The sequence below is a fragment of the Colletotrichum scovillei genome, assembly GCF_011075155.1.
Source record: "Colletotrichum scovillei strain TJNH1 chromosome Unknown Contig00007, whole genome shotgun sequence".
In the NCBI taxonomy this organism is placed as follows: Eukaryota; Fungi; Ascomycota; class Sordariomycetes; order Glomerellales; family Glomerellaceae; genus Colletotrichum; species Colletotrichum scovillei.
In genome coordinates this window covers 3,092,599-3,116,661 of record NW_023336265.1, presented here as the reverse complement: position 1 = coordinate 3,116,661, position 24,063 = coordinate 3,092,599, and the positions used below count along the sequence as shown (strand labels likewise).

The following is a 24,063-nucleotide window of genomic DNA, read 5'->3' as shown; positions in this document are numbered from 1 at the left end:
GGTATTTCCTCCCTAAACAGATTTCAAAATGCGACATCTTTACCAAATATCGCCTTGCCATACTTGCTGTTGCCCCATGCCAACGCTGCATCCACATATTCAAAATCAGGACTCGCCCATTGGTGCGACCGCGGCACAGATGGACGAATCTCCTGCTTGGAGCCGCAGCTCTGGCATACCTCGTCGTTGAGCTTCTCCAGCTCGGCCTCGCAGGCCTGGCAATGCTTGGCGCAGAACCACCGCGGGCAGCTCACCACAATACACTGTCGATCCATGGGCATGTGGTCGACTGTCAAGTGCTGCCCTCCGCAGCGACACTTCTTGAGGTGACAATCGCGACCGGCGTGATCCGGAATACCACACATGCAGCAGCGGGCTTTGCACATCATGGCTGTGATCCCATCGCCCATGTGAAAGGTGGGACATTCGCCCGGCGTACACATTTTGGGGCATTGCTTGGCGAGGTGTCGTTGAGGAAAGGGGCTGCAGCGGCAACGATTGCGCTTGGAGCTGGTGCAGGCGTCCACGTTGTGCCATGCCTGGCCGCAGTGGCCGCAGGGGAACGGGCAATGTTTCGTCTTGTGATAGCGGTCAAGGCAATTATGGCAGGGATTCTTTTGCTCTTGCCGTGGCTGTACTGAGGCTTCCTGGACGCTGGTTTGGAGTCTCTGGAGCACTTCTATTAACGTGCGAGGGTCCATGTCGGGTGTTATACCCAAGGCGTGTAGCTCAGCGGCGGAGAAATCGAGACGCACACGCCTGGGCGGCATGGTTGCGGATTTCTATGCGTAACGAATATTATATTTCCTGAGGGAGAAGTTGTTGTATGATGATGTCGGTAGATATAACAGTACCTGAAGGTAGTGGTGATGAGGCGACGACGAGGTCGGAATGGCAAACGAGGGGGGTGGCCGAATTGATTCAGACTGCAGTGCTTCCTCTGAACGTCGAACTTTTGTAGGAGTATCGCCGGTTTCTTCGTCACTGGTTAGGTATTTGGAAGATGGTATGGCTGGTTATATTCTGGTAAAAAGAACTTCCTCAATGCTGCCGCGGCGGTTGTTTGATGAGACGAGGTACCGCTTTGAATTCACCGAGTACACCGGCCACAAAAACGCGTTATGCACGGCCCACTTATCAAGGAACACACAGTGTTGGGACATGGTGTAAGGCTTCCAGTCGACTGTGTGCACCTGCAGATGCATCCTCACAGGATCCAAGGTCATTTTAAACCCCGGCTCTTCCTCTCTTGTCTGCTCGAATTCTATAAAAACATGCAATGGCGCCAGAGTCTACCTTCACTCTCTAGGTGCGCAGACCAGTAGGTTTCATGGCTCTACATAAGCAATCAATGCCCCGCCAATGCTCTACATCACAACTTATGCTCCCTTACGAAAATAGCCGCGATTAGTGCCAGCGCTGATGAGATGAGTGAAAAACCGTGGCTAAAGCCCAAACCCTCGACGTACGCCTGCACAATGGCTGCTGAAACCTTTCCATCCGCATGATCGATGTAGTCAACGCTCGACGTCGCTTTTGCGATAATCTACCCCAGTTCATGTGAGTACCCGCGACGGCTTGAGAAAAACATCGACTGGCCTCTCTGCTTACCTGCTTTCGCACCACTGCGCTGAGGTCCATGCCTTCCAGCAATGCGTCCAGCCGCCATCTCATCGTTTCCATCATGACGGCACTAACACATGACAGGCCGAGAATCATGCCGATTTGGAACGTCAAAAACATTCCCGACGTCACTGCGGCCTTGTGCTTGGGGTTGGCTGCGGCTTGAATGCTGATGAAACCCGCCGACTGTACCAGGCCAGCCCCAAATCCACCAGGCACGATGTAAAGCGACTCCCAAGCATTTGTATCTCCATGCCACCGGAGCAGCAAAAGCGAGTAGGAGAACATCGATGCGATCGTCGCAATAATCAATAGAAATTTGTAACGACCAGTTCTGTGCAGGTCAGCATGTCGCTCCAAACAAATTGCATCTTCAGGATTGACAAACTTTCTGATCAGATATCCAGCAAGGACGCCACCAATGGCATTCCCAAAGACAGCGGGGAAGAGATGTATTCCAGCAACAGTGTTGGATACACGCTGTGTCACCTGAAAATAGAGCGGGACGGAGAACATGAGGCCGAGTTGAGCTGCGACTTGACCACCGCTAATGACGTACGTCAGAATAATGTCGCGATGCTTCAACAGCTCCAGGGGAAAGATTGGCTCCTTGGCCCACCACTCCTCGACGGCGGCAAAGAGCCCACCAAACACGATAGCTACGCCAAAAAGGACGAAGATGAGCGGGTGGCTCCACGGTATCTTGGTACCTCCAATCTCAATCGGGAGAAGAAAGGTCAAGATGAAGAGTGCCAACAATGCAGCGCCGAGGAAGTCGATCCTCGCCAGAGAGCCCTTTTTGCCGTTGATGGGCTTGCCGCTTGCTTCAGCACCTTCATCTCCCTTGCCCACTTGCTTGCCTTTTGGCAGGAAAAACCAGCACAGCAAGACAGCAAGTAGGAAAATGGGTGCCTGGCCGAGGAAAGACCATCGCCACCCAATGGTATCGGCTAGCCAACCTCCCACAGGTCCACCAAGACTTCTTCCTACTGTTGCGGCCAGATTGATACCTGCTTGCCATGCAGCCACGTCACGGAGTGGGACGAGATCTATCAAGGTTAGCTTAGTCCTTACATCAAGGGTCCTCTATCATGTTCTACCTGTCACCAAGAGCAGTCCGAGGACGTTCAATGCTGAGCCACCAGATCCTGAAATGACCCGTCCAAGCACGACTTGCCACATTGTCCGACCGACGCCGACCATTGCGCTGTGAACAGTTAGTTGACAATCATACGGATAACCTTGATCAAGCCTACCATCCAATGGAAAACAAGGTATAAGCCACCATGAGGAGGGCACGCCGCCCGTAAATGTCACTGAGCTTGCCATACTTTCCGCCATATTAGTAATTGGACACACTTGAACTAGGTAGGGAGGGATGACGAACTAAAGTCTGAGTTGCCGCTCCTGCCAACGCGAAAGATACGAAGAGCCAACTGGAGTTTTCGAGATCATCGAATTCAGAGGCAATCGTTGGGTGCGTTGCCATCACCAAAGAGCCATCGGCGTTCGCAGTGAAAGTTCCCACCAGCAGGATAGACACGATCTTGATAACTGCCCAAGTCGAGGTCTTTCTAGCTTTTGCATCATCGCTGGCGGTTGTAACGGGTGCTACTTGTTCGACATCGACGCTCGAATCGACGACTTCTGACGACCGTGTGAGATGCCATGGAAGATATTGGCCGTCCGAGTCTCCGCTAGACGACGAAGAAGTCAAAGAGCTCTCACCTGACGAACTCGACCCCCGTCGAGTGTTCGACAACAAAGGCGACCTCTCGTCAACTACCCTCTGTGTTTCTTCACCACTTTGTAATGTCTTTGAGCGCGTCATGGTGATCGATTTGGTTGTGTGGAGGAGAGATTCACAGAGCCGCAAGCCAGCAGATGGAAGAAAAGGAAGGTGTCATCGGCTCTTCAAAACTCTGATGCAGCTAGGATAAACCTTTTCAGATCCGCAGTGGACAACCATGCCATGCGTCCGGTGTGGCACTCGGAGTTTCCCATGCACTGGGGAGGAAGGCAACGCCGCAGTATTGGCCAATCAAGCCTGGCATCATACCCAATGTCTCCCCTTTCCTAGATCAGTCAGTCAATGGGCATCTGAGGAGAAGCTCTTTGACAGGGAAACAAAAATTGCCGATAAGAAGATGCAGGTTTGCCCGGCGCTGGGGCTCAGGTATGGCGACATATTGCGCCATCGGCGCCATGCGACTTCGGACACCTCTCGGGCCCCCACACGGCCGGCAGCACGGCGGTAACCGGTGGATTTTGGGCCATGTTTGCTGCCTTCCCGGAAACCAAAAACAACTCGGACGACTCAAATTCAACGACAGAGCCTACGGAGTCTTTAATTTTCTTTTCTCTTTTCTGCGAGACGCTGCAAGACGCAGCCGCGTGTGGAGATTCTCAGCAAATGACATCCTTAGCTTGGATCCTAGTCCGAGGGTTGTTCCTCTCCTTCAGACCCGTGCCACATGTGGCAATTCGGGCTGTTGTGAGTCGGAGCCGGATCTCGCCGGATAACTATGTTTCCCTGACTCATCAACACAGCTGACCAGACTTCTGAAACTCTCCTGTTCTTTGCGATCGCCGCTCCGGTACCGAAATTGTGTGTGTGCATGCCGGCTTAGATCGCGTCGCGACGAGCCGATTGTTTGGGTTTCGGGTCATTCACTACAAGTTGTGTTTATCTGGCCGGCCCCCGGGCTTCTTTCATCTTCCGATCCCGCTGTCCTACTTTGGATAATCCAAACACTTGAGTTTTCGAAATTGAAACAAACGTGGGATCGTCATACAAAGATTCGGCTGCAATTGTTTCAACTTTGAAAATCATGAGGATCGTGGCATGTTCTATCTGATGACCCAGACTTCCATGTAATTGAGAGTTGCTCAATGGTAATTGAGCTTAGACCGGCGTTGATATGATATTTATTCTCTCAATTGATATTGGCATGATTGGGAGACAAAGGCATGTTTCGCAAGTCCCTAGCCAAAGCCTTCGGTCCACCTCCCAAGTCCCTATCATGTCTTGACAATTGGCATACGCTTGTTCCAGCTTCAGATGGGGTCTTAACTGCCACTTTTCCTGACGCTTCCTCTCAATTGCTTTGCAATAAACTTGCATGAGGAATGGGCTTTTGAATATCCGTATGAGAAAGGTTATAGGCGCATGGGTGACATGTCTGTGCCTACTACTATACCTCGAAATAGCAAACAACTCCACACTGATAGTCCATTTATGATATATTTGAAAAGTAATCAATACGGAGTTTCCGTTTACTTAATCATCTCCGACCTTATGTGTCCCCATAAACCGGCGGGATGACTCTGCATACTTGCCCCAAGCACCATATCCGCGGCTGGGCGAGCTATGTTTTGGAGGACACTGCAGATGTAGAGTAGTATGGGAAGAGGAGTGAGAACTCTATTGTATAGGCGACCCACGCAACTGACCACAACCGAAGCCTCTTCTTGTATACATCTGACTAGCCGAGATAATAACTGCAATTTCCGGGAAAACTGGATATCAATAATCCATCCCGCGGATGACCGCAAAACCTTACTATGTGGGTTCCAGAGGGAGAACATTGTACAACGTACGAAGCAATACGAACAATACGAATGACTGTACCTACTCCGACAGTTTACAGCCTTTCAGCAGTCTTTATAAAGACTAGCCTTGACGCCTTTGACCATCATGCATGATTTCTATCATCAGACTATAATTGACAAATTAATCACCTACACTTTGACACCTCCAACACTCTGTACGACCGAGACACTTTTCCATCAAGATGCATGCAACTCTGAAAATCGCCATCCTCGGCCTTGCTTCTCTAGCTGCTGCAGTGCCATCCTCCCCCAACGCTGACGCCGGTGCACTCTTTGCCATCGAAAGTTAGTAAATGCACGGCACCTTTCGCGTTGTATATCTGTCTCTAATCAAGCTGTGAAATTGTAGAGAGATGCACAGGACTCTATGCCAGATGCAATGACGACTGCTGTGGCTCGTTGACCAGCTGCAACTATATTCCCATCTGCGGCAATAACCGCTGCGTGTCATACGACCCCGCTATCACCTACAACCCTACTTGCAACTAGGTGTTTACTCAATGAGTGGGCTCAGTTGGTCAAGAAGTCCGACAACTTTTAGCCTTCTATATGTTGTAAGGGTTCTGAGGGGAGCAGAGGAAGACTGAGCCAGAATTGATACGAGAAATCTTTGAGTGGGCCAGCTTCGTGACGTCTTACTGAATAGAGCTCAGAACCTCTACCCTGTCACTTCACCGATATTCTCCTTAGCTATACGATATTGGCTCACAAAGTTATATATTTCCGTCCATCATTATGTTGTGGTTGTCAAGAGGGTTCCCCTAGCCTTGGTCTTGAAGTGTGACAAATCAACCCCCAAATAGTGAGCTTAAGTGGATTAGACAGACGAAGCTTGTCTTTATTACTTCATTTTCGAGACTCTTGCAAACCCACTCAGTCAAACTAAGTTCCGAGTCACTAGGTTTAAGCACCAGTATCAACTTGGGGACCGCACCAATTAGGCTGTACAATCTCTCCCAAAATTATCACGTCTGTATAAAACCTGCACTTGCTAGCTACGCATTCTTCAGACTGTTGAAGTCGTTTGTTGACCAACACCTCCTAACTTAGTGACATACCTTCAGATGTGATCACTGACATACCGATTTCGAGTTTGCCGATGCCAGCTTTGGAATAATGCGAATGCCCAGAAAGGATATTCATCATCAGTCTTGTTTGCTGTGCTTTCTACTTCAAACAGCTGCGGTCATACGACTTATGATCACATTAAATTCGGAGCACTTGGCATTAACAATCAACCTTTAGGTCAGCCTAGAGCTTGGTATTGGCCTCATAGCTACCAACGCTGGTACGTCCAACACTTTCCGGTAAGTTCTGAGGTTTGCGATCTAAACGTACTAGGCGCCGATGACAACATTCCTGGATGGTGTCTAAGGAAATAATAATGCAGCTTACCAGAGAAAACGAACTGCTCATTGGGCTCCTCTCCCAATCATACGGACTCTGCATCTCCCACACTAGGACTTGGCAACTATCGGTTCCAATATGCACACAGCCGAAAGAGCAGCATGAAGCCGAATAAGATGTCGAGCTGTCAAGCCATGCAGAATCTCTGATTGTCATCGTAGAATAGAGCCTGATGACGGAGGTCTCGGGCATAGCGCGATGCCCTATACCTTGAAAGAGGCACATATTCGAGAAAGCTCATGTACCGGCATTAAGTGTCGCTAAAAACATGGGGTCTGAAGATCGCATATCAGGGCATCGCGGCACGCCTCGGACGATGAGCACAGGGCTACGCGAAAGATGTTCACTTGGATGCGGTAGATAGTCAATTACGTTCTTCTATATCTATTCAGCGTTTCTATTTTCCTGCCAAGGTCACTATTTCCAGATTTCTCAGGAGACGAGTTCTTGCTAGAAGCTTCCCTCGGCGCATCCTTGGCTTAGACTCTCGCGGCATCCTGACGGATTAGGATCTTTGCCGCGTCTTGCTGTGAAAGAAGTCCCAATGGCAGCCAAACTGGCAGATTGGAGCCAACGAGCAACTTTTGCCAGCTGGAATGGAATGCCAAGTGTGGCTTATATCCTCGCAATATCTGGCAAGCCAACATGCCTGTTTTTCTCGTTCTCCGATTATCAGGCGAAAAGACTGTGAGAGCCGGCTGGCACGGCCCAGTTGACCACCCTTTCGCCCGTCGTGGGGCCTTTGATAGTAAGTGATCATGGAGCTCGGCATGCCCGAGCCGCTTCTGCGCCGTGTGTGCCGGGTAAGTCGGAAGGGCCGGATGCCGCCGTCCGCCCGCTAGCGATGCTTCAGGAGTGAATTGTATGCCATGGCTAACAGCTCTCTGAGGTAGCCCTGAGGAATTTTCCGAGGCTTTTCATCGTCGTCGTCCTTGGCCGAAACACGAGATCGTTCACAACTTGGCGTACCGACATCGGAGACGCTGTATTCCGCGACCCCTTGGGTTGAGACGCAAGCTTTTGGATTATGATGCTCTGTACTGGTATGTATGCGGCGATCATAACCAAGACTTGCAATATCTCTTCTTGTCGCTTTCGTAATCTTCATAAAATCCTTCCCACATAACCCGATCGGCGCACCGGGGTCGATCAGGCTTGTCTTCTTCGTCGTCGGGGCAGTCCGGCAAGGCAGCTTTCCATTGCGCGTCCGAACGGGAGAGCCACGGCTTTGGCAACGGCCAATCGCTGAAGTGGACCAGATAGGCTCTTGATACCTCGGCCATGGCGTTCCATTCCTCGTCGTCGTCGGGCGCAAGGTATTTCTGGTGCTCCTTGGCTCGGAATTCGCCGGTTAAAAGTGCAAGTCGACGATGCGGGAGGATCATGGCCGAGTCCTTGAACATGTGATTCATGACCTCCATGTCGAAATCCCCGGATTTGAGCGCCTCGCGCACGATCTTATCGTACCGTGACTTATTGGGCTCGATGAGCATGACATGGGAGCCAAGGACTTGCTTGACGATGGGCGTATCCTTCTCATTCAGCCAGTACGCGCGGGGGACGGCCACGGCCGCCATTGGTGCCAGAAAATAGTGATCCATGTTCTTCAAGATCTGCGAGTCGGAATCGAAGGCCAACACTCGTGTGTAATCCGTAAGATCGAAGGCGTGGAACTTGGTTAGGCTCTTGGACCATGTTGCCTCTCCTTTATGTGTAGTGAGTAGACCAAATGGTCGCATGACGAGGTCCGGTAAAGCCTTTTGGATGTTTCGAACAGCTTTGGCCTCCTTCGAATCCCCTTCCGCCCAAGTTTTGGGAAAGATCAGGACCTGGTCGTGCTTTGCGCCGAAGCGGTGCAGGCGGTTGAAGTTGATCACCTAATCGTCTGCGCATTAGCAATTGATCTCCCATGTACCACGCCACCCCCTAGAAAGTCATAGGGTAGACATACTGCATTACACAGGTAGTTGATGTCCGTCGCGTACTGAACATATGCAAATCGAGGTTCTAGCTGCTCGGTGGTCCAGAACGGCTTCAGCTCTGCGAGCGAGCCCGGTCTATCGAATGTGCCGTTCCCCAGGACATTATGTAGAGGGTTTGGTATGAAATTGTACTTTATCGACTGGTAACCCGTCAAAAGAACGAAGACGAAGACTCCGCAAGTCAGCGCAACGGCGCGTTTCGTTGATATAAACATGATTGGCAACGAGAAGCAAGACGGTTGAGTTGACAGCCGACTGAGGTGACCTGATACCACGAAAGGATTGAGACAGAGGTAGGGCCTCGGCTACCGTTTGTCTACGTCCATGAAGAACCCTACGTGGAGAGACGATGAACAAAGAAGGGCTCGTTGAATCAAGGGGAATTTACGAAAACCTTAACCTGGGCCGAAGGAACCGTTCCATGATCTAGGATGCCGCCCTCCTTATTTGAGTCTGGCGTGGGCTGCAGCGATGCCCCTCCTCTTCACAAAAGGAGGCTAACAGCATGAGGAACGATTTACCGCTGATTTCGGAAAAGTGAATCTTCACCGTAAAGAACTATGGTTGAGGCAGGGCTTCCTGGCGCAAAAGACCTCGTATCCAAGGGCCCAACTGTCAGACGGGTGGGACGCGCACCTATTTAGGGATCAATGGCAGTCTTAGTCTCTTGGGGGTTCTTGGGGCGCGACAAGGGTGGTTGCTAGCGCAAATCTAACGTTGACGCGGAGTGCCCGGGGCCGAGGCCAAGCTGTCAGGATGGTCACTGTCAGTGTTTTGGGCCATTGTGGTTCGGAAGAAACGTGCTTTTTGAACAAGAGTATAGCTTTCTCTTGGCCAATGGCTTGATTGGGCTGATGCTGAATCCATTAAACGTACTGTATCGATTGTCAGCGTCAGTCTCAGCTCCCCGGTATCGAATATTGCCCAACTAGCAATTCCCTTTCCTGGGTGGCTCGACTAACGCCATTTTGGTGTGGGATGGGTCCCCCTGGCTTAGAGTTATGAAGTGGAGAGTGAGTCGATATGAATCACTGATCAACGAGTCAACAACACGAAAGGGTCAGCCCCCGCTGTGTCCCTGAGCTACCGCAACTTTCGGATAGTGATTCCGGCGCCGTGAACGCGGTAGGGGAATTGCTGCCAGTGCCCAAACGAAGAGCGGGAGAATGACCACAATCACGATGAAAAACGTACAAGATCAATGAGTATTCAAAGACACGGACGATACTATGGCGCCAAGCAACTTTGCGCGTCGCCGATACGCTCGAATCACGGCTGGCGTCGTTCTTGCGATGGTAAGTTTCCATAAACCAATGCCTGTTGGCGAGGACAAGATCTGACAGAACGTTTGAAGCTCGTCTGTCAAAATGCGGCCAGCATATTGGTGAGTTGACAGCCTTGGACTGCGCCTTACTTGCAGTTCAATCATGGACAACTAGAATATGACTGATGGGATCGATAATTAGCTGCAGCACAAGGTGCAGAGCCGCCCGCAGGACAATTCCGCTCGGTATGAGCCTCTCAGTGCTGTTGTCCTTTCCGAGGCGTTGAAGTTGCTCATCTCCCTCGGCGGTGCTGCCTGGGCTTACAACAATACTGAAGACCGCTCGGCAATTACTTCCGGATTTTTAGAATACGTGCGGAGCGGCCATGACAACGCTGCCATACCGGCTTTCTTGTACACGCTCTCGGCCACCAGCCAGAGTTTTGGGGCTTACCACCTCAGCATTCTGCCGTACCTGATGCTGTCGCAAGTCAAGCTCATCCTGACACCTATCTTCAGCAAAACCCTCCTAAAACAGACACTGCACCCTCATCAATGGCTGTGCCTGGTTATGATGGCAGCAGGAATAGTCATGGTACAGGTCGGTTCTCTACCGTCGTCATTGAGCGATGTCAACAGCGATGACGCAGGCAAAGATAGGGCCTTCGGAATTGTCGCCATGCTGATGGCTGGTTGCTGTAGCGCTTTCGCTGGTGTCTATATGGAAGCTGTCCTGAAGTCCTCAGAACGTAGTTTCATGGTTCGCAACGCTCAGCTGGCGGCATACGGCTGTTTATGTGCACTCGGCGGCTTCTTGTGGCAGTCAGACTTTAGCACCAAAGGATTTTTCCTTGGTTACACGACGCTGGTCTGGGATTTCGTTCTGTTGCAAGCCATGGGAGGGTTTCTCGTCTCCTGGGCGGTCCGTGTATCGAGCACCATTGCCAAAAATTATGCCCAGAGTTTGGGTTTCCTATCAGCCTCGACGATTCCCCTCCTCTCGTCACCTCACGCATTGAACTTTGAGGTAAGGACACCAAGAGTCCTCGACTAAGATTCTCGAACCCTTGAACTGACTGGCTTGTAGTTGTACTCTGGTATCGCAATGGTTCTAGGAGGTGTATTCGGATCCCTATGGAAGACCGAAATGCCTGTTGATTCCATAGTAGACAGTGACGAAAGACCTAAAGAAGGATCAATAGTTTAATGACGAATGACACGTACATTCATGGCCTACGGCTTCTCTTCCTAATCATCTCACTCGACAACGCAGAGGTTCTGGATTAGAGACCATGGAAGGTTTCACCACTTCGGATATTCTAGTAAATAGAGTGAGTTCCCTGATGTCCGTGAACTCGGGGGAGTAGTTGCCTTTACGGCCTCGCTCACTTTTCTTTCCGCACTTGTAGCCAAGAAGCAGGCTTTTGCTGAGATGATTCTTCCGCCCTCCTCGAAGAGCAGCTGTGCTGCCGCCGGAATGTCGATAAAATACAATAGGGACTGCCTAGACTATGCTGGATATCCACGCTTCTCACTTTCCGTGAAGAAGATGACCATGCGCCATAACTTTTTGACCATATCCTCTGCCTCGTCATCCAATGCCTGCGGTAAGTGTTAGCGACCCTACAAAGAGAAGAGAGGGGAATGGTATACGTACCGCTGCAAGCTCTTCCACCAGCTCGGAAGGCTTCCCGTGCTTCCGAAGATGCTCCTCCACGACCTCGACAAGCATTTCCTCTTGTACGCCTAGATACTCGACAATTTTCTTCTCGACAAATGGACGGAGCTTGTCACGGATGATGGCATCGTCCAAAAAGTCCCACTGCACAGCCCAGTTCCATAGGCCGTCTTTCTCTGACGGGATTTCCTGGGCAAGAGCACGAACGGCCTTGCTGATCTCCTCCTCGGTCATCTTATCCGCCGCAGTCGTAGGCTCGAACTGGATGGGGATAAGTTGTCTTCTCGTTGTGCTGTCTTGTTCCTCGTCGTCGAGAAGACCCTCCACTTCAGCAACAGTCCGTCGTTGGGGAGCCACGCGTTGGGCTTGTGCGCGCTGAGCCGCAGCACCCAGCGATAACTTGAAGGGCGCTGGTGCGGACGCGGCTGCTTGTTGTCGCTGCTCCATCTCATGGGCTTGTTGGTCAAGGAAGGAGTCGGCCATGCCGCGCGCCCTCTCCATGTCTGCAGCCCCTCTCCGGCGCTCGTCCTCTTCAGCCCTCCGATCTGCCTCGTCCCTGGCTTGTTCGTCGGCTCGTTCGATTTGTCGCTTCTTCACCCAGCCCGCATGGTCGCGGTAGTACAAGTGGTTCTTTCTAGACGCTTCTCTTTCGTCATCCCAGGCCTTTTCCCGTTCAAGCTGCTCTTGTACGCGTCTCTCCAGCGTCTCCTCATCCTGCAATTCACGGTCCTTTTCTCTCTCCAAGGCTGCAGCACGGGAACGTTCTCTGTTCACCCATTTCCGCTCCGCCTCAAGATACATCTTTTCTTCCTCTGACTTTTGCTTCGAGAGCTCCCGCTGGTAGATCTCCTCGTCGTCGGCCTCCGTATCTTCGTCTTCGCGGTTAATAGACAATTCGGCGTTCGAAATACCCCCGTTCACGAAGGATGTCGTGCGGGACCCATTCTGTCCTCTGGGGCCCGAGGGCGCGTTGTGCATCCCACGGGGTCCAACAGGAATATTATTGGAGTTAGAGGGCGGCGGAGAATCCAGCCGTGATGACCGTGAGGGTCCATTGCGATTCCTTTCCATCTCCTCCATCTCTTCCTCGCGTTTGAGACGCTCCAGATCTCGCTTGTTGCTGCGTTCTCTGAATGCTGCGATCTCTGCGGCGACAACTTCTCTCATCTCCGCAGGGATATCTGCAAGCTCGTCATCTTGAGCCAGAGGGATATTGACAACCTCGACGTTCTCTCCGGAGTTGCCCATTGACACATCGCCTTCGCCGTCGGCTGTGCTTGCGGATTTGGGATACACCAGGTCTCGGATTACCTGCTTCAGAGTATCCTTGGCAGTCTTTGTCCGGGATTCGGCACTACTATCATCACCTCTGCCTTCCTTGTAAGATTCGATGTACTTGAGAGAGCTCGGGTCAATGGCGACTTGAAGCTTGACCATTTCAACTCCATCGAAAGAGTCGCCTTCCGATGGTACACTTTCGGATGGGGTTTGTCGCTTCAGGGGGACCTCGACGTCTTGGAGCAGATCGCAAGCGGTTGCAAAGGAATCGGCATCCTCGTACTGCGCGAAGCCAAACTTTGCTCCTTTGCCGTCAGAAAGCACTGAAGTAGCGACGTCCCATCTCCGAAGTTTTCCGACAGAGTTGAGGATGGATTCAATGCCTTCATCGCCTCTTACGCCTTCAGGAATTTTATGAATGAATAATGTTCTCAACTTCTCCTCGTTGGTCGGCGGGACCAGGGACTGCATGTGCTCGCGTGCGGCAGCGCGGGACTGATCGTACCCGCGGTCCATACCCAATCCTTGTCGTCCGCCGCTCGGAGCATTGCTGTCTTTTCTGCCGACATCAGGGCCGCCTGTCTTGCCACCTATGGTACCAAGACGAATGACGGGTGCACTGAAGTTGATATTTGGGAGGTTCGCGGGAGCTTGGAAGTTAGGCGGCAGGCCGCTTTGTCGGTTAGCTTGGGCATTGTTGGACTGCTGGACACCGGGAGGTGGTGCCATTCCCGGAGCGGAAGACATGCCTGGCGGAGGGCCTGAAGACGAGTTAGCAGAGCATCTTGGTATCAGAGCATTGTGTTCCGAACCTAGACCAGGTGGAGGAGCCATGCCTGGGGCGCCATTGGACCCCGGGAAGCCACCGTAAGTCGGAGGCGGCCCATACGGGTTTCCTGCTGCAGAGATGAGTGAGAAACGGATCGTTGGGAGGTTCGAAGATCGACGCACCTCCATAAGGATTGTAGGACATCGTGGAAAAATCCACGGAGTTATTGACGGAAGGGTAGAGGTAGATGTGGGATCGTGGACCAAACGATTCTGCAATTGCCGAGACTGCCTTGGGTCGCGGAGATAAAATGCTGTCAGTGATAAACAGATTGTCGGTGATGCTCCGATTCAGACCTCGCCGCTCAGATCGAAGGAAGGGAAGGGGCGAAAGTGTCTGCGTGGTAGACGGAGGCTGACGGAGAGCGTGGCGGTAGGTGGGACGCAGAGCTCCAAAGTTGAACACTGAAGCTCTTGGTCTGTCTCTGTAGTCAAGTCTCTCAGGGCCTGATCCAGTTCTCTCCAAAATTCGGCGCGAGGCCAACGCGAATTGGCCTTGTAACGCGACAGCTCTTTGATTGGTCGATCCTCGATGGTGGGCCCCTTCGGCATCTCGGAGATACCCTTCACCGAACAAGCTTCCAATCGATTGAATTCGCGACTCGTCAGGTCTGGGCTTTGGAAGGAAATATCATAAGGTCAATCGCCAAAGCTGCGCCAAATCGATTCCCTTTGCATTGTGCTCGCCTGGCCTCGGCGACACTCAATCGCAATGTGAGAATCTCTCCTCGTACTACTGTTGATTCTTGACTAACCAATGTCTTCTAGGGCGTCGGAAATCGGGTTGCTGAGCAAAAGACTGCTCACCACCTGCACCATCCGCAATCCCTCTCTGCATGCATCAAAAGCGTTCCGACAGCCATTATGGGCTCACCCGCGTGCCTTTGCGACCTCTTCGATCCTCTCGGCCCCCCCTCGCTCCGGTTCACGATCAAACCTTGAAGGCCTGTTCTCCAAGCCCTCCCCGACGAACTACGCCCAACCGCCGCCTCCGCCGCCGGCCGTAGACGCGGCTGCCTCTTCTCAGGAGAAGTCCGATAGTCCCTACGCATATGACGCCACTTCTGACACATTTGATATTTCCAAAATCATCGCCATGGAATCGGATGAATTCCTCAAGAAGCATTACCCCACAAGCAAACAAGAGCCCGACCTGCGCACACGTCCACAGACTGGTCGAACTGTACACCTTACCAGCAAGACGGACTTGGCCAAGGCCCTGAAGCTTCTTGACTTCAACTGCAGGAAGAACAAGGTCAAGAGACAGTTCCAATTACAGAAGTTCCATGAGCGCCCGGGAAAGAAGCGCAAGAGACAGAAGAGCGAGCGATGGAGGGCTCGTTTCAAGGAAGGGTTCAAGGCAACAGTGGCGAGAGTCATGGAGCTCAAGAATCAAGGCTGGTAGGAGCGAACACTAGCATGTGACAATATCCCTGGGGAAGATGTAGCACATGGTGTCTACAAGATGTACAATATGTAGAAATCACAAAGATTTTGTTGTCCCAATGCGTTACTTGGGGTATTATTAGCGGCTTCAAGTCTGCATTTCGAGAGCGCAGAGTGTGTATAGGTGTCTACAGAGATTGCTCAAGTGGCTTCCTGGACGGTGAGGGGGCCGGGCTCGTCTTGATCCTCGGCCGGCTACGGAATACAGCTTCCATGTCCTCAACGGCCATCAACTCCTCGGCAAGTATCGATGCATCAGGGTCGAGCTCCATCGTCTCCTCCTCAACGACGGGGATCTGGCTCTCGGTTCGGGCTCGAGGCCGTGACTTCTTCAGCGATTTTTGTCTGTCCAGTTGTGCTTTTTGATGGGCAGCCTCAAACCCAACCATGCTCTTGCGTGTGCGAGCCACCAGGTCGTCCTCATCCGTCACGCGAATCGTAACTTCCCCAGTCCGGCGATTAGCACTGGCAAAGGATGGTCTCAGGGTCAGCGTGTCATCTTCCTCGTCGTCTGGGTCGTATCTGACGTTACGCGAGGATCGAGCCATTGACAACCGCGTCCGCTCTGCGAGGGACAGGGTATGACGTGGTTTGGAGCGCTTGACAGGTGAGGGGGATGCCACGTCTATGTCCTTCAAGATCTGGTCTGCCAGCTCTTGTGTTGGTGATTTGGGTGGCTCGGGTGAGCTGTCTTCCCTTTCAAACGGAACCTCCGCCTCCCCTTGTTCTTCCAGGGGCGGAGTTGCAATGCGGTTGGGGATTGTCTCTGTAATGTCGTCTTCGTCCGGTAAAGGGGGGGTTGGCGGAGGGATAGCCAGTTCATCCTGTGACTCTGGCGGTAGTAGCAATGGGCTAGGTAACGGGGCTGGCAGGTCAGAACTGCTGGTCCGGGAAGAAACGTTGATGGCGGGACGTTCGACGCGTCTGAGATGGGGTTCCTGCAGCGACGGACGCCGGGGTAAATTGCTTGTTCCATGCAAATCGTCCTCTAATTCGCTGAGTTCTGATATGGTCTCGTCTCCGAGGCTTTCTCTCGTAGCCTGAATCCCATCTGGCTTCTCGTGTTGGCGAGGCCGGGGGCCCAATGTCTCGGTGAGCTTAACCACAGGCAGAGAGCCTACTTCAGCCAATTCTGCCAGACAGTCATCCAAAAGATTGGAGTAATTCCTTGACAATGAAGTGCTCTTCTTTGCAAGCTGCCTTTTCGGGCTCGTCTTTCCCAGATGTAAGCTCTCATGTGAGTCGAAGTCGAGGTCGATGCCACGTTTTGCTGTCGTTGGCTGTGACGTCTTGGACGTTCTGGCTTTGCGTCGCTCGCCGAACATGCCGGCTCGGAATTCCTGCCATCTCGCAAGTCTCTCCCTCTGCGTCCTGACACGGTCGTCCAATTGCTCCAAAAGCCCTGCATCGTGTGTCTCCAATTCGGTAAGTCGGCCAGACTCCAAGCGCCGCCAGACTCTATCAAAAGGGGCCGACAACAGGCCATCCTTCCGAGCGTCGGAGTCACCGTAGAGAAGAGTCTCCATCCATTTCTCATTGCCAGCCCAGTTCGTTCGTACCGTCCTCCAAGTGTCCAATCTAAGATTGTCTGGTAGGTCTCGAGCGCTTGTCATTTCTCGAGCGGATTTGATTTCCTCCTGCCTCCGTGCAATGCCTTTCTCTTTCTGGCTCAACACTTCAGCAAGGTCGCGATATTGTTTCCTGGCCTCATCTTTCTTCCGCATAGCATTGGTGATGGAGGCTCTGTGAGCAAGCGCAAGAGTCACAAGCTCCGTCCGTTCGGCACTGTACCCCCGATTTTCTAACGCAACTTGCTGGGCGATAGCTGGATGCTCGTGCTCGGCTTCTGTCACTTCGGCCACCATCTTTTTCAAAACGGCGGACGAGAAGACGGCAAGAACTTCTTCCAATCTCTCCCCTTTGCATTCATCAAGCATGGTCTTGCGAACCACGGCGTCTCGTCCGAGGACTCCATTCTTCTTGGCCTGGTCGAGACTTCGCAGGAGGGCAGCTCGTAGGTTCATGGATTGAACATGGTCTCGGGGCGGAAAGAAGGGTTGAAGCTTCTGTAAACCACCAAAAATTAGCAGAGTCCAGGACACTCGCGATTTGCACATACATTCCGCGCCTCTTCCGGGTCCCATAGCACGAAGAGCTGGTAGAGAGTCCATTCTACGCAGTGGATGCGCTTCTTCTGCACAGAGAAGGTCTGCGCATCGAAGTCTGGCCAGTCTGGGAACGAGGGAAAGTCCAACAAGCGAAGGTTGGTCAAAAAGAGGGAGGCATTGGTGGTAGGCGCGGTACTCGTAGATATCGAGGCGTTGAGGGGTGCGCTCAGGGTCTTGGTCGACGGGCCCGATCGCGGTTGGCGTGACCGTGCAAGCAGAGAATTGGGTGGCAGAGTCGCCATGACGACATTTTGCTTGCAAGAAGTGGTCTCGAAGAATCAAAGTTGACTCTTGTCTTGCGTCTCCCTTCGGATGGAGTATAGGGGGGGGGGGGATGTCGTCTACGCAGGCGCGCGTCGCATTGAATTGGTTCCAAATGCAGGCAGCGCATTTGTTGTGTTGATGGTGGGGAGGAAACGGCGGTGGAGGGATCAGCCCAGCCCAGCAACGCTTAGCGCGCCAGGGGTCCCCAGAATCTCGGTTAGCGGTTGATTGCCTGCGCTCCGCCTGGCCTTACCTGTTCTCACCTTGGTCCACCTCAACTCGCCTTAGGTACATCAACTCATGCTCGGTGTACATTGTCCCAGCTTCAAGGTGAGCGGACTGTCCCTTTGGTTTTACGAAAATGCTTGCTCCAGGCACTCAGAAACTGGGCTTTGCAAACAGTTCAGAGTCAGTATCAGACTCATCGAGACTTATCAAAGACATCTCTACTACGTATATTTTATCGATCATCAGTTAGAGCGCGGGCGTCTGTGCGTACGACATGGCGTTACTGCCTTTTCTCCGAGTACCTATCCGTATCACTAAAGTTTAGACACATTACCAACGGTTCACAAATGGTAGAGTCGAAGCACAGGGGCATATTCAGACAATGATCGTGGGCAAATCAGCATAATTCAACCCAAGCAAACTTATACCTCGTTAATTTGACTAAACGAAGCGAAAGTTCTCAAGTCTTGCCAGATGTGTTTTCAACAGCATTCACAAATTCCCTCTCTAGCCCTGCCTGCACCTCCAGGTAGGCATATTGTACCTTGTTGGGATGACGCAGGCCACAATCGGCAGCAAGATGGTTTGAATGTCATCGTGAAGAAAGCTGACTGTATTTCCAATAGGTTATCGCTCAACTCTAGCTTTCTTCCAATCTTTATACCATGTGCCCTCAATTAGGATTACTGCCATAGCTGTTAGTAAATACAGCCACAGAATACCACACGTCCTTGGTCAACTCACAATGTAGCCCCTGTGTTATCAGAACAGACCGCTTTCCCGGAGACGGCAACGCATTCCCCTTGTCCACTTGAAAGAAGTACAGTGCCGTTTTCAAGATTAGGGTCAACATCAGTCCCGGCGAGATCTTGAAGAGCCTTCCTATCCGCGGCTTGCTGCTGTCGGCTACCGCCGCGCTGAGGCGAGGCTGCAGCAAGGCCGAAAAAGGCGATCAGGGTGACCGAGGAAACAGAGGACAGCTTCATGATTCGAGTTCTTGAAATGGGAGTTGAAATGGAATGGTATATTTCGGGGTTTCAGTCTTAGTGAAGAGGATTGGGCCAGCCAGGAGGTTAATCCATTGAACTCAAGCGAAGTCTGGACTGTGGAAATGAGATGCTCTTTTCAAAAGCTTAATATTCACTTTCCTGTTCTACCTGAAGTCTTCATTTTATATGCATTCCGTAAACCTGGGCGCGAGGCTCATGTGTTGTCACAAATGGGATGACAGGCCGGTTTCGCGGTTGTCTCAAACTTGACAGGCGGCTCCTAGCACATCAGGGTGAATTTGACGCCTGCCACAGTCTCGAGACAGGTCCACTCCAAGCGCACCTTAGGATCATCTGTATACCATGGGGCCTCCTTCTCATACTAAGAGGCTTATAATAGAGGCTGAAAGAAGCAATCTTTGTGCGTAGCATGGCCTCTCAAGCTAATCGCTTAGCACTTGGAATTTGAATCTCCCGTTTTGGGTCACGACTTAAGTTTCACGAAGTGAAATGCCCGTCTTGACACAAGCATGAAATGCAGAGTCAAGGGCGAGAAAACTGAAGCGGGGTAGTTCTTCTAGAATATTTCTCCATATGAAAGCGGCCTTCCGACTAATCCCGGTTATTACTCTTACCGACGAAACTGTATCAATGCAAGCATCAGACATGGCAACCTTTGCCAAAACCCAATTCCCAATGTCCAGCTTCGATATCATGTTTAACGAAAGCGATTATGAACGTTTTGGAACCAATGTGTGTAAGACCAACTTGGTGTGTATTTCAGAATCCCTTATCTAGTCTTTTAGTCAATTGAATTCCAACTAGCTTTCGGGCAGAATTTCCGTGATGTTGCTCTTGGCAAGCTTCTCAGTCTCGTCCAATACTTGAATCAGCCCCTCTTTTGCAGAAGTGTCATCGTGACCTTTAGGCTGAACCATTCCCATATGTTCCATAGTCACACAGATGACAGACTCCATCAAGCGCAGTGCCAAAGGTCCTGCAATTCCAACATTGTAGAATGCCGGGGTTTCATTGACTTCAAGCAGCCACGCGGTACCGCTTGAGTCGATGAGAAAGTCCACCGCGAACAGTTCGAAGCATTTGTCCACTGTCGTGAATTTGTCCGCCATTGTGTGTGCGGCGGCTCGGAACAGCTCCGCGGAAACGGCGCAGACCTGCTCAAAGACGTGCACCTTCCAGTCTCCAGGCAGCAAATCATCTGGAACATCCCAAAAGTTTCTCATTGACTCTCGATTGACAAAAACATCTTCGTCTTGAAGGGCTGTGTTGGTAAGAGAGGATTTGAGGCTCGGGTACAACCAGGGCGGTTCGTAATCTTCTCCAGCAAGAAGTGCAAGCATTTCCTTGAAGACATAGACTTTGAGACGGCCTACAGAGAGAACGTAGGCTCTAGCGTGCCACTTTCTTTTCTCCATCGGCGGAATAGAGACAACATATTGCTGAGCGACGAACTCGCGCATCTGGGCTGACGGAATACGACCGCCTTCCTTGAAAAGGTACTGGGGCTTTGGATTTCTTTGGATCGCTTCCAAGTTGTGCTTCAGCGACAAGGCGCCTGTGGCGGTAACTAGCACATCAAGAGAGTCTAGACCAGGTGTGGATAGTGTTGGTGAGAAGTCCGGGTCGCCCTTTTCTGAACAGGGGGTCGTATCTGGAAGAGGTTGTTGACTCTTGTATACCAGGATGCTGTCATCCTCTTCCTCGACCTCGTACTCTGCAAGCTCGAGATGATTGGCAAGCTCATCAACTGTGCTAAATAGTCTGATACCAGCACCACAGTCGACCAACGCCGGCTTCATAATCCACCAATCGCGTTCCGATGGGGGCTTGCTCTCATTTGCCTCGAGTGAATACAGGAGCGAAAGGTCGTCTGCAGCAGTCAAAGACTCCTCGACATACTCGGCATAGTCTAACGACAGACGGACTGTAGCCGGCACATGACTTTTGAGGATGCTTTCTGGTCTCTTAGCTATCCACAACTCCACAACCCTGGCAAGATAGTCTTTCCGAGCCAAAGCGTCGCTGTTCGGGTAGGCGTTAATCAGGCTCGTGGTCGCTGAGTTCAAGAGTGCGAAGTTCCGATTCAAGGCCCAACCATCACAAAACTGAAAGACTGTCCTGGGGTTTGTCGGGAAATGATCGAAGTTGTCGATGAACTTGGCATCCGGCGCGTGCTTTCGGATATAGGACTTGATGTGTTCCGAGAGCCACGGACTAGCTGGTTGGACATACGCGTACATTCTGGTTGAACCTGGAGAATAGTAACAGCAATAATTTGTGAGAGGTTTGTATCTGTTCTTGAGGTGATGTTGTAATCTTGAATGTCGTTTGATAATAGGGGACAGACAGTTAGATCGCGGCCGCGGGCCTGTGATGGAGTAAGACGTCACGAGAAAACTCGGAATCTCTTTTGTGATTCATAGAACCCTTTAAATCCCAAAAGTCGTGGTTCCACAAGAGTTTAGATGTCTCTCGTTATTGAATCATCTGGAGAATCGTAGCATCGTTCACCAGGTTGGAGTGGCCAAGAGGCATGCCAAGCGAGAACGCGGATTTCCATTACCTAACCTCTACTCTTACGATTTCCATTTGACATAACCGGTTTTATAAACGTAATCCAAGCCGAGCTCACCCCGAACAAAATCAATACATTTCTGACCCAGCTCGATGACTTCAGTCGAGTTACACACTTTGATCCTTGCGCCCCTTTTTGAATGTAGTCACACAAACAGCATATACTTCAACGTCACTCCGAAGAAACGTAATCCTATTTGGTTTCCTCCAATAAAACTAGATGAATTCGGACTTTAAATGAATATTTATGGATTTCGTAATGCACAACGCACAATCCGCCGTCGCGTTATTAAGAGAAACCAGGGTCTGGAGCGTCAAGTCGTGAGAGGCCGAGCACGCGATATCATTTTGCGTAGCAACTCATAACAGCATGCTAAATCCTTGTTTTTATTCGTCAACATGCATTTGAAAGTTGCGGTGACTTCAAGTTCGTTCAGAAATAGCACTGCGTGGAAAGGTACCTCAACTCGAACGCCAAAACTCATCAGGCACATGCTTCATCTTCGAATCCATTGACATCGTACGGATAAGGAGTCTGCCAGTATTTCAGATCAAGTGCAAAGAACCCATCGTAATCAGCATCTTACTAGTCCCTAGACATAATACCTTGAGCCCCGAAAGATATTGAGGGTCGAGTCTAAAGATATTTGCCGAGAATTCCACACATGCCTAAGGTACGATGCTGAAAGCTCCCTCCAAAGATTTGTAACCTCAGCTACTTGGCCTTGAACAGGAGCCAGAAAAAGCTGACTACAATTGTGACTACATCTAGAAAGAAGATAATGGCGATAATATGCAGCTATTAAAGTAGCATCGATTCAGAAAATTCACCAGAGGATTGAGCAGAAGACCATACGTGTGTTACCAGTGACCTTATGAGTATGATGTATCAGAGCAATCTCCCATTTTTCATGGCCGTTTGATTCAGTGTCTACATTCAAAGCGAGTCTAGCATATCAGTGAACTCAACGAAAAGCCGGTTGGAAGTTTGCTGCAATATTTAGTTTGCCACCTGGATATCTGTCAAGCTAGGACGGCAGAAGGTGGACAGCTCAAATCTCTCTTTAACGGATACCTCTGATACCTGCACCTTACATACCGGCATTTTACAGATGAAGTACCATGCCCCTCTTCACCAGACCGGACAATCATAAAATCAGATTCAACGCCACAGTGGCCGTCTTGGCAACGGGCGCAATGCGGCCTCGGCTCCTTCAGCCGGTCCGGTTTCGGTATATAAGCCCACTGCACAGTCGTCCCGAAGTTGGACAGGATGAAAGTTGAAACCGGAGAACCGCCTGGGGATTTGTATACGCTCCTCCGCAAGTGGGGATGGTTGAAACTAAAGGGGTTCGTTTCACCAATTTGATTTTCGAAGTTCGTGTCAGTTCGCCTAGAAGCTGTGAAGGAAGAACCAACTAGCGTCAAGAACGTGACCGACACCTCCGAAGACTGCCACCATGAAAGCACTTGTTATGAAAGGATGGTGGGATCGAGACGTCGTGACTGAGAACATTGCAAGGTATCCGAGGCGACACATACATTAGACAATCACATTGACAGCCAGTATTCGACACGAGCTTTGGTTCCTCTCTTGCGATTTCTTTATAACGTACTCGTATTCGTTCGACAAGTGAAAGGTGGCAGGGGAGCCAAAAGCTACATCCGCAACTCCCAACGTCTCCTGTGAGCTCCTGGCATGCATCGCAGTTAGATAACAAAAGATGAGATTTGATAAGTTAGCAGTGCGGAGTTTTGCAACTATGACTGACGATCTCAAGCAAAACATATCAGCATAGCCTTATTTCGATCGGCAGTTGAGGATGGAAATGAAGTCCAGATGGGAAGAAGCCCATAGGGGGCAAAGCGAGCACTTCTAAGCAAGGAGACTGATGGGCCTATGATGCTTTCAAAATGTTCCAATCAGAGACAGCCTGACGCTTGATTGGGTTACGAAGCCAGAAATAGAAGCGGCAACCAGGTTATCGCCACCAGTCGTCGTCTCAGAAGCCGCGAGACAGCAAGAGACCAATACCGCAAGCGAGCTTACCCGGGAAATGGCCGCTGTGGACGAACGTTGCACGAGCTTTCTCCATTGCTCAAGTCATCTGAACCGCTCCCTGAAATGGCATCGCAAGTTGACAAATTGCTGTCAGACCCAATCAGCTCGGGTGGCTCTGTGTATGAGGTGATTAAGCATAACCAGGTGCAGTAGTCACCTTGCCCGGTCACTGTTGATATCATGAGCCCGGTTCAGTTTTATTCCACGGCCCTCAAACTCGGTGTCGCTTTCTCTGAGATCACACGACGTGTTTGACATTCGGTCTGAAGCCGAAGGTGTGCACAGATGCCATCTGTTTGGTCAAGATACCGTCGTCAGCGAATGATGAAAGGATATCGGTAATGCATGTTGGAACGGGCGTGCAGGAAGCTGAAATCAGCACCTTGGGGTATATTGAAGAACACAGTGATGGGCAGAACATCAATTCAGTTTGCTCGTTGTTAACGTTCTTACCGGTAAGCTGGAATGTAAGGATGATGCGGGTATGAGATCGCAAGGAGTTGGTCAACAGCTAGGCCATCTCGTCTTCTCGACGCTCGCATTCGTCAACACTCGCCCATGAAAGGGAGCGATTCTAGACAAAGGGACGAATGTCAGACAAGGGAGCGTTTGGGGCGAATAGGGTTAAAGGGGAGATGG

At 51.1% G+C, this 24,063-nt stretch overlaps 8 protein-coding genes across 8 annotated transcripts; 3 read left to right on the top strand and 5 right to left on the bottom strand.

The window, feature by feature from the left end:
• Positions 1 to 23: 23 nt before the first annotated feature.
• On the bottom strand, positions 24 to 3,454 carry HER10_EVM0004040 (major facilitator superfamily transporter; the record flags this gene model as incomplete). The annotated part of the gene is made up of 7 exons (XM_035473699.1): positions 24 to 759; positions 1,470 to 1,546; positions 1,612 to 1,957; positions 2,012 to 2,672; positions 2,724 to 2,830; positions 2,880 to 2,953; positions 3,011 to 3,454. 7 exons carry the CDS (start codon positions 3,452 to 3,454, stop codon positions 24 to 26), a joined length of 2,445 nt encoding a protein of 814 aa, XP_035331390.1.
• A 1,963-nt stretch (positions 3,455 to 5,417) lies between these two features.
• On the top strand, positions 5,418 to 5,724 carry HER10_EVM0010883 (uncharacterized protein; the record flags this gene model as incomplete). The annotated part of the gene is made up of 2 exons (XM_035480328.1): positions 5,418 to 5,520; positions 5,585 to 5,724. The coding sequence occupies 2 exons, from the start codon at positions 5,418 to 5,420 to the stop codon at positions 5,722 to 5,724; spliced, it is 243 nt and encodes an 80-aa protein (XP_035331823.1).
• Positions 5,725 to 6,986: 1,262 nt separating this feature from the next.
• Positions 6,987 to 9,045, bottom strand: HER10_EVM0012145 (glucose N-acetyltransferase). The gene is made up of 2 exons (XM_035481546.1): positions 8,594 to 9,045; positions 6,987 to 8,519 (listed from the first exon to the last, which is right to left on the bottom strand). Exons 1-2 carry the CDS (start codon positions 8,837 to 8,839, stop codon positions 7,701 to 7,703), a joined length of 1,065 nt encoding a protein of 354 aa, XP_035331903.1. The 5' UTR covers positions 8,840 to 9,045; the 3' UTR covers positions 6,987 to 7,700.
• Positions 9,046 to 9,853: 808 nt separating this feature from the next.
• Positions 9,854 to 10,942, top strand: HER10_EVM0005056 (UDP-galactose transporter; the record flags this gene model as incomplete). The annotated part of the gene is made up of 3 exons (XM_035474681.1): positions 9,854 to 9,919; positions 9,979 to 10,008; positions 10,091 to 10,942. 3 exons carry the CDS (start codon positions 9,854 to 9,856, stop codon positions 10,940 to 10,942), a joined length of 948 nt encoding a protein of 315 aa, XP_035331451.1.
• A 455-nt stretch (positions 10,943 to 11,397) lies between these two features.
• Positions 11,398 to 14,129, bottom strand: HER10_EVM0001668 (uncharacterized protein; the record flags this gene model as incomplete). Its single annotated transcript, XM_035471408.1, has 4 exons — positions 13,796 to 14,129; positions 13,657 to 13,743; positions 11,546 to 13,605; positions 11,398 to 11,490 (listed from the first exon to the last, which is right to left on the bottom strand). Exons 1-4 carry the CDS (start codon positions 13,815 to 13,817, stop codon positions 11,398 to 11,400), a joined length of 2,262 nt encoding a protein of 753 aa, XP_035331224.1. The 5' UTR covers positions 13,818 to 14,129.
• Positions 14,130 to 14,289: 160 nt separating this feature from the next.
• On the top strand, positions 14,290 to 15,201 carry HER10_EVM0012417 (uncharacterized protein). The gene is made up of 2 exons (XM_035481813.1): positions 14,290 to 14,386; positions 14,441 to 15,201. Coding segments are annotated over exons 1-2 (639 nt in total). The 5' UTR covers positions 14,290 to 14,384; the 3' UTR covers positions 15,078 to 15,201.
• Positions 15,202 to 15,246: 45 nt separating this feature from the next.
• Positions 15,247 to 17,586, bottom strand: HER10_EVM0002298 (uncharacterized protein; the record flags this gene model as incomplete). The annotated part of the gene is made up of 2 exons (XM_035472015.1): positions 17,238 to 17,586; positions 15,247 to 17,184 (listed from the first exon to the last, which is right to left on the bottom strand). Exons 1-2 carry the CDS (start codon positions 17,526 to 17,528, stop codon positions 15,247 to 15,249), a joined length of 2,229 nt encoding a protein of 742 aa, XP_035331267.1. The 5' UTR covers positions 17,529 to 17,586.
• Positions 17,587 to 19,588: 2,002 nt separating this feature from the next.
• HER10_EVM0002939 (TTL domain-containing protein) lies at positions 19,589 to 21,028 on the bottom strand (the record flags this gene model as incomplete). The annotated part of the gene is made up of 1 exon (XM_035472630.1): positions 19,589 to 21,028. One exon carries the CDS (start codon positions 21,026 to 21,028, stop codon positions 19,589 to 19,591), a length of 1,440 nt encoding a protein of 479 aa, XP_035331312.1.
• Positions 21,029 to 24,063: the final 3,035 nt, after the last annotated feature.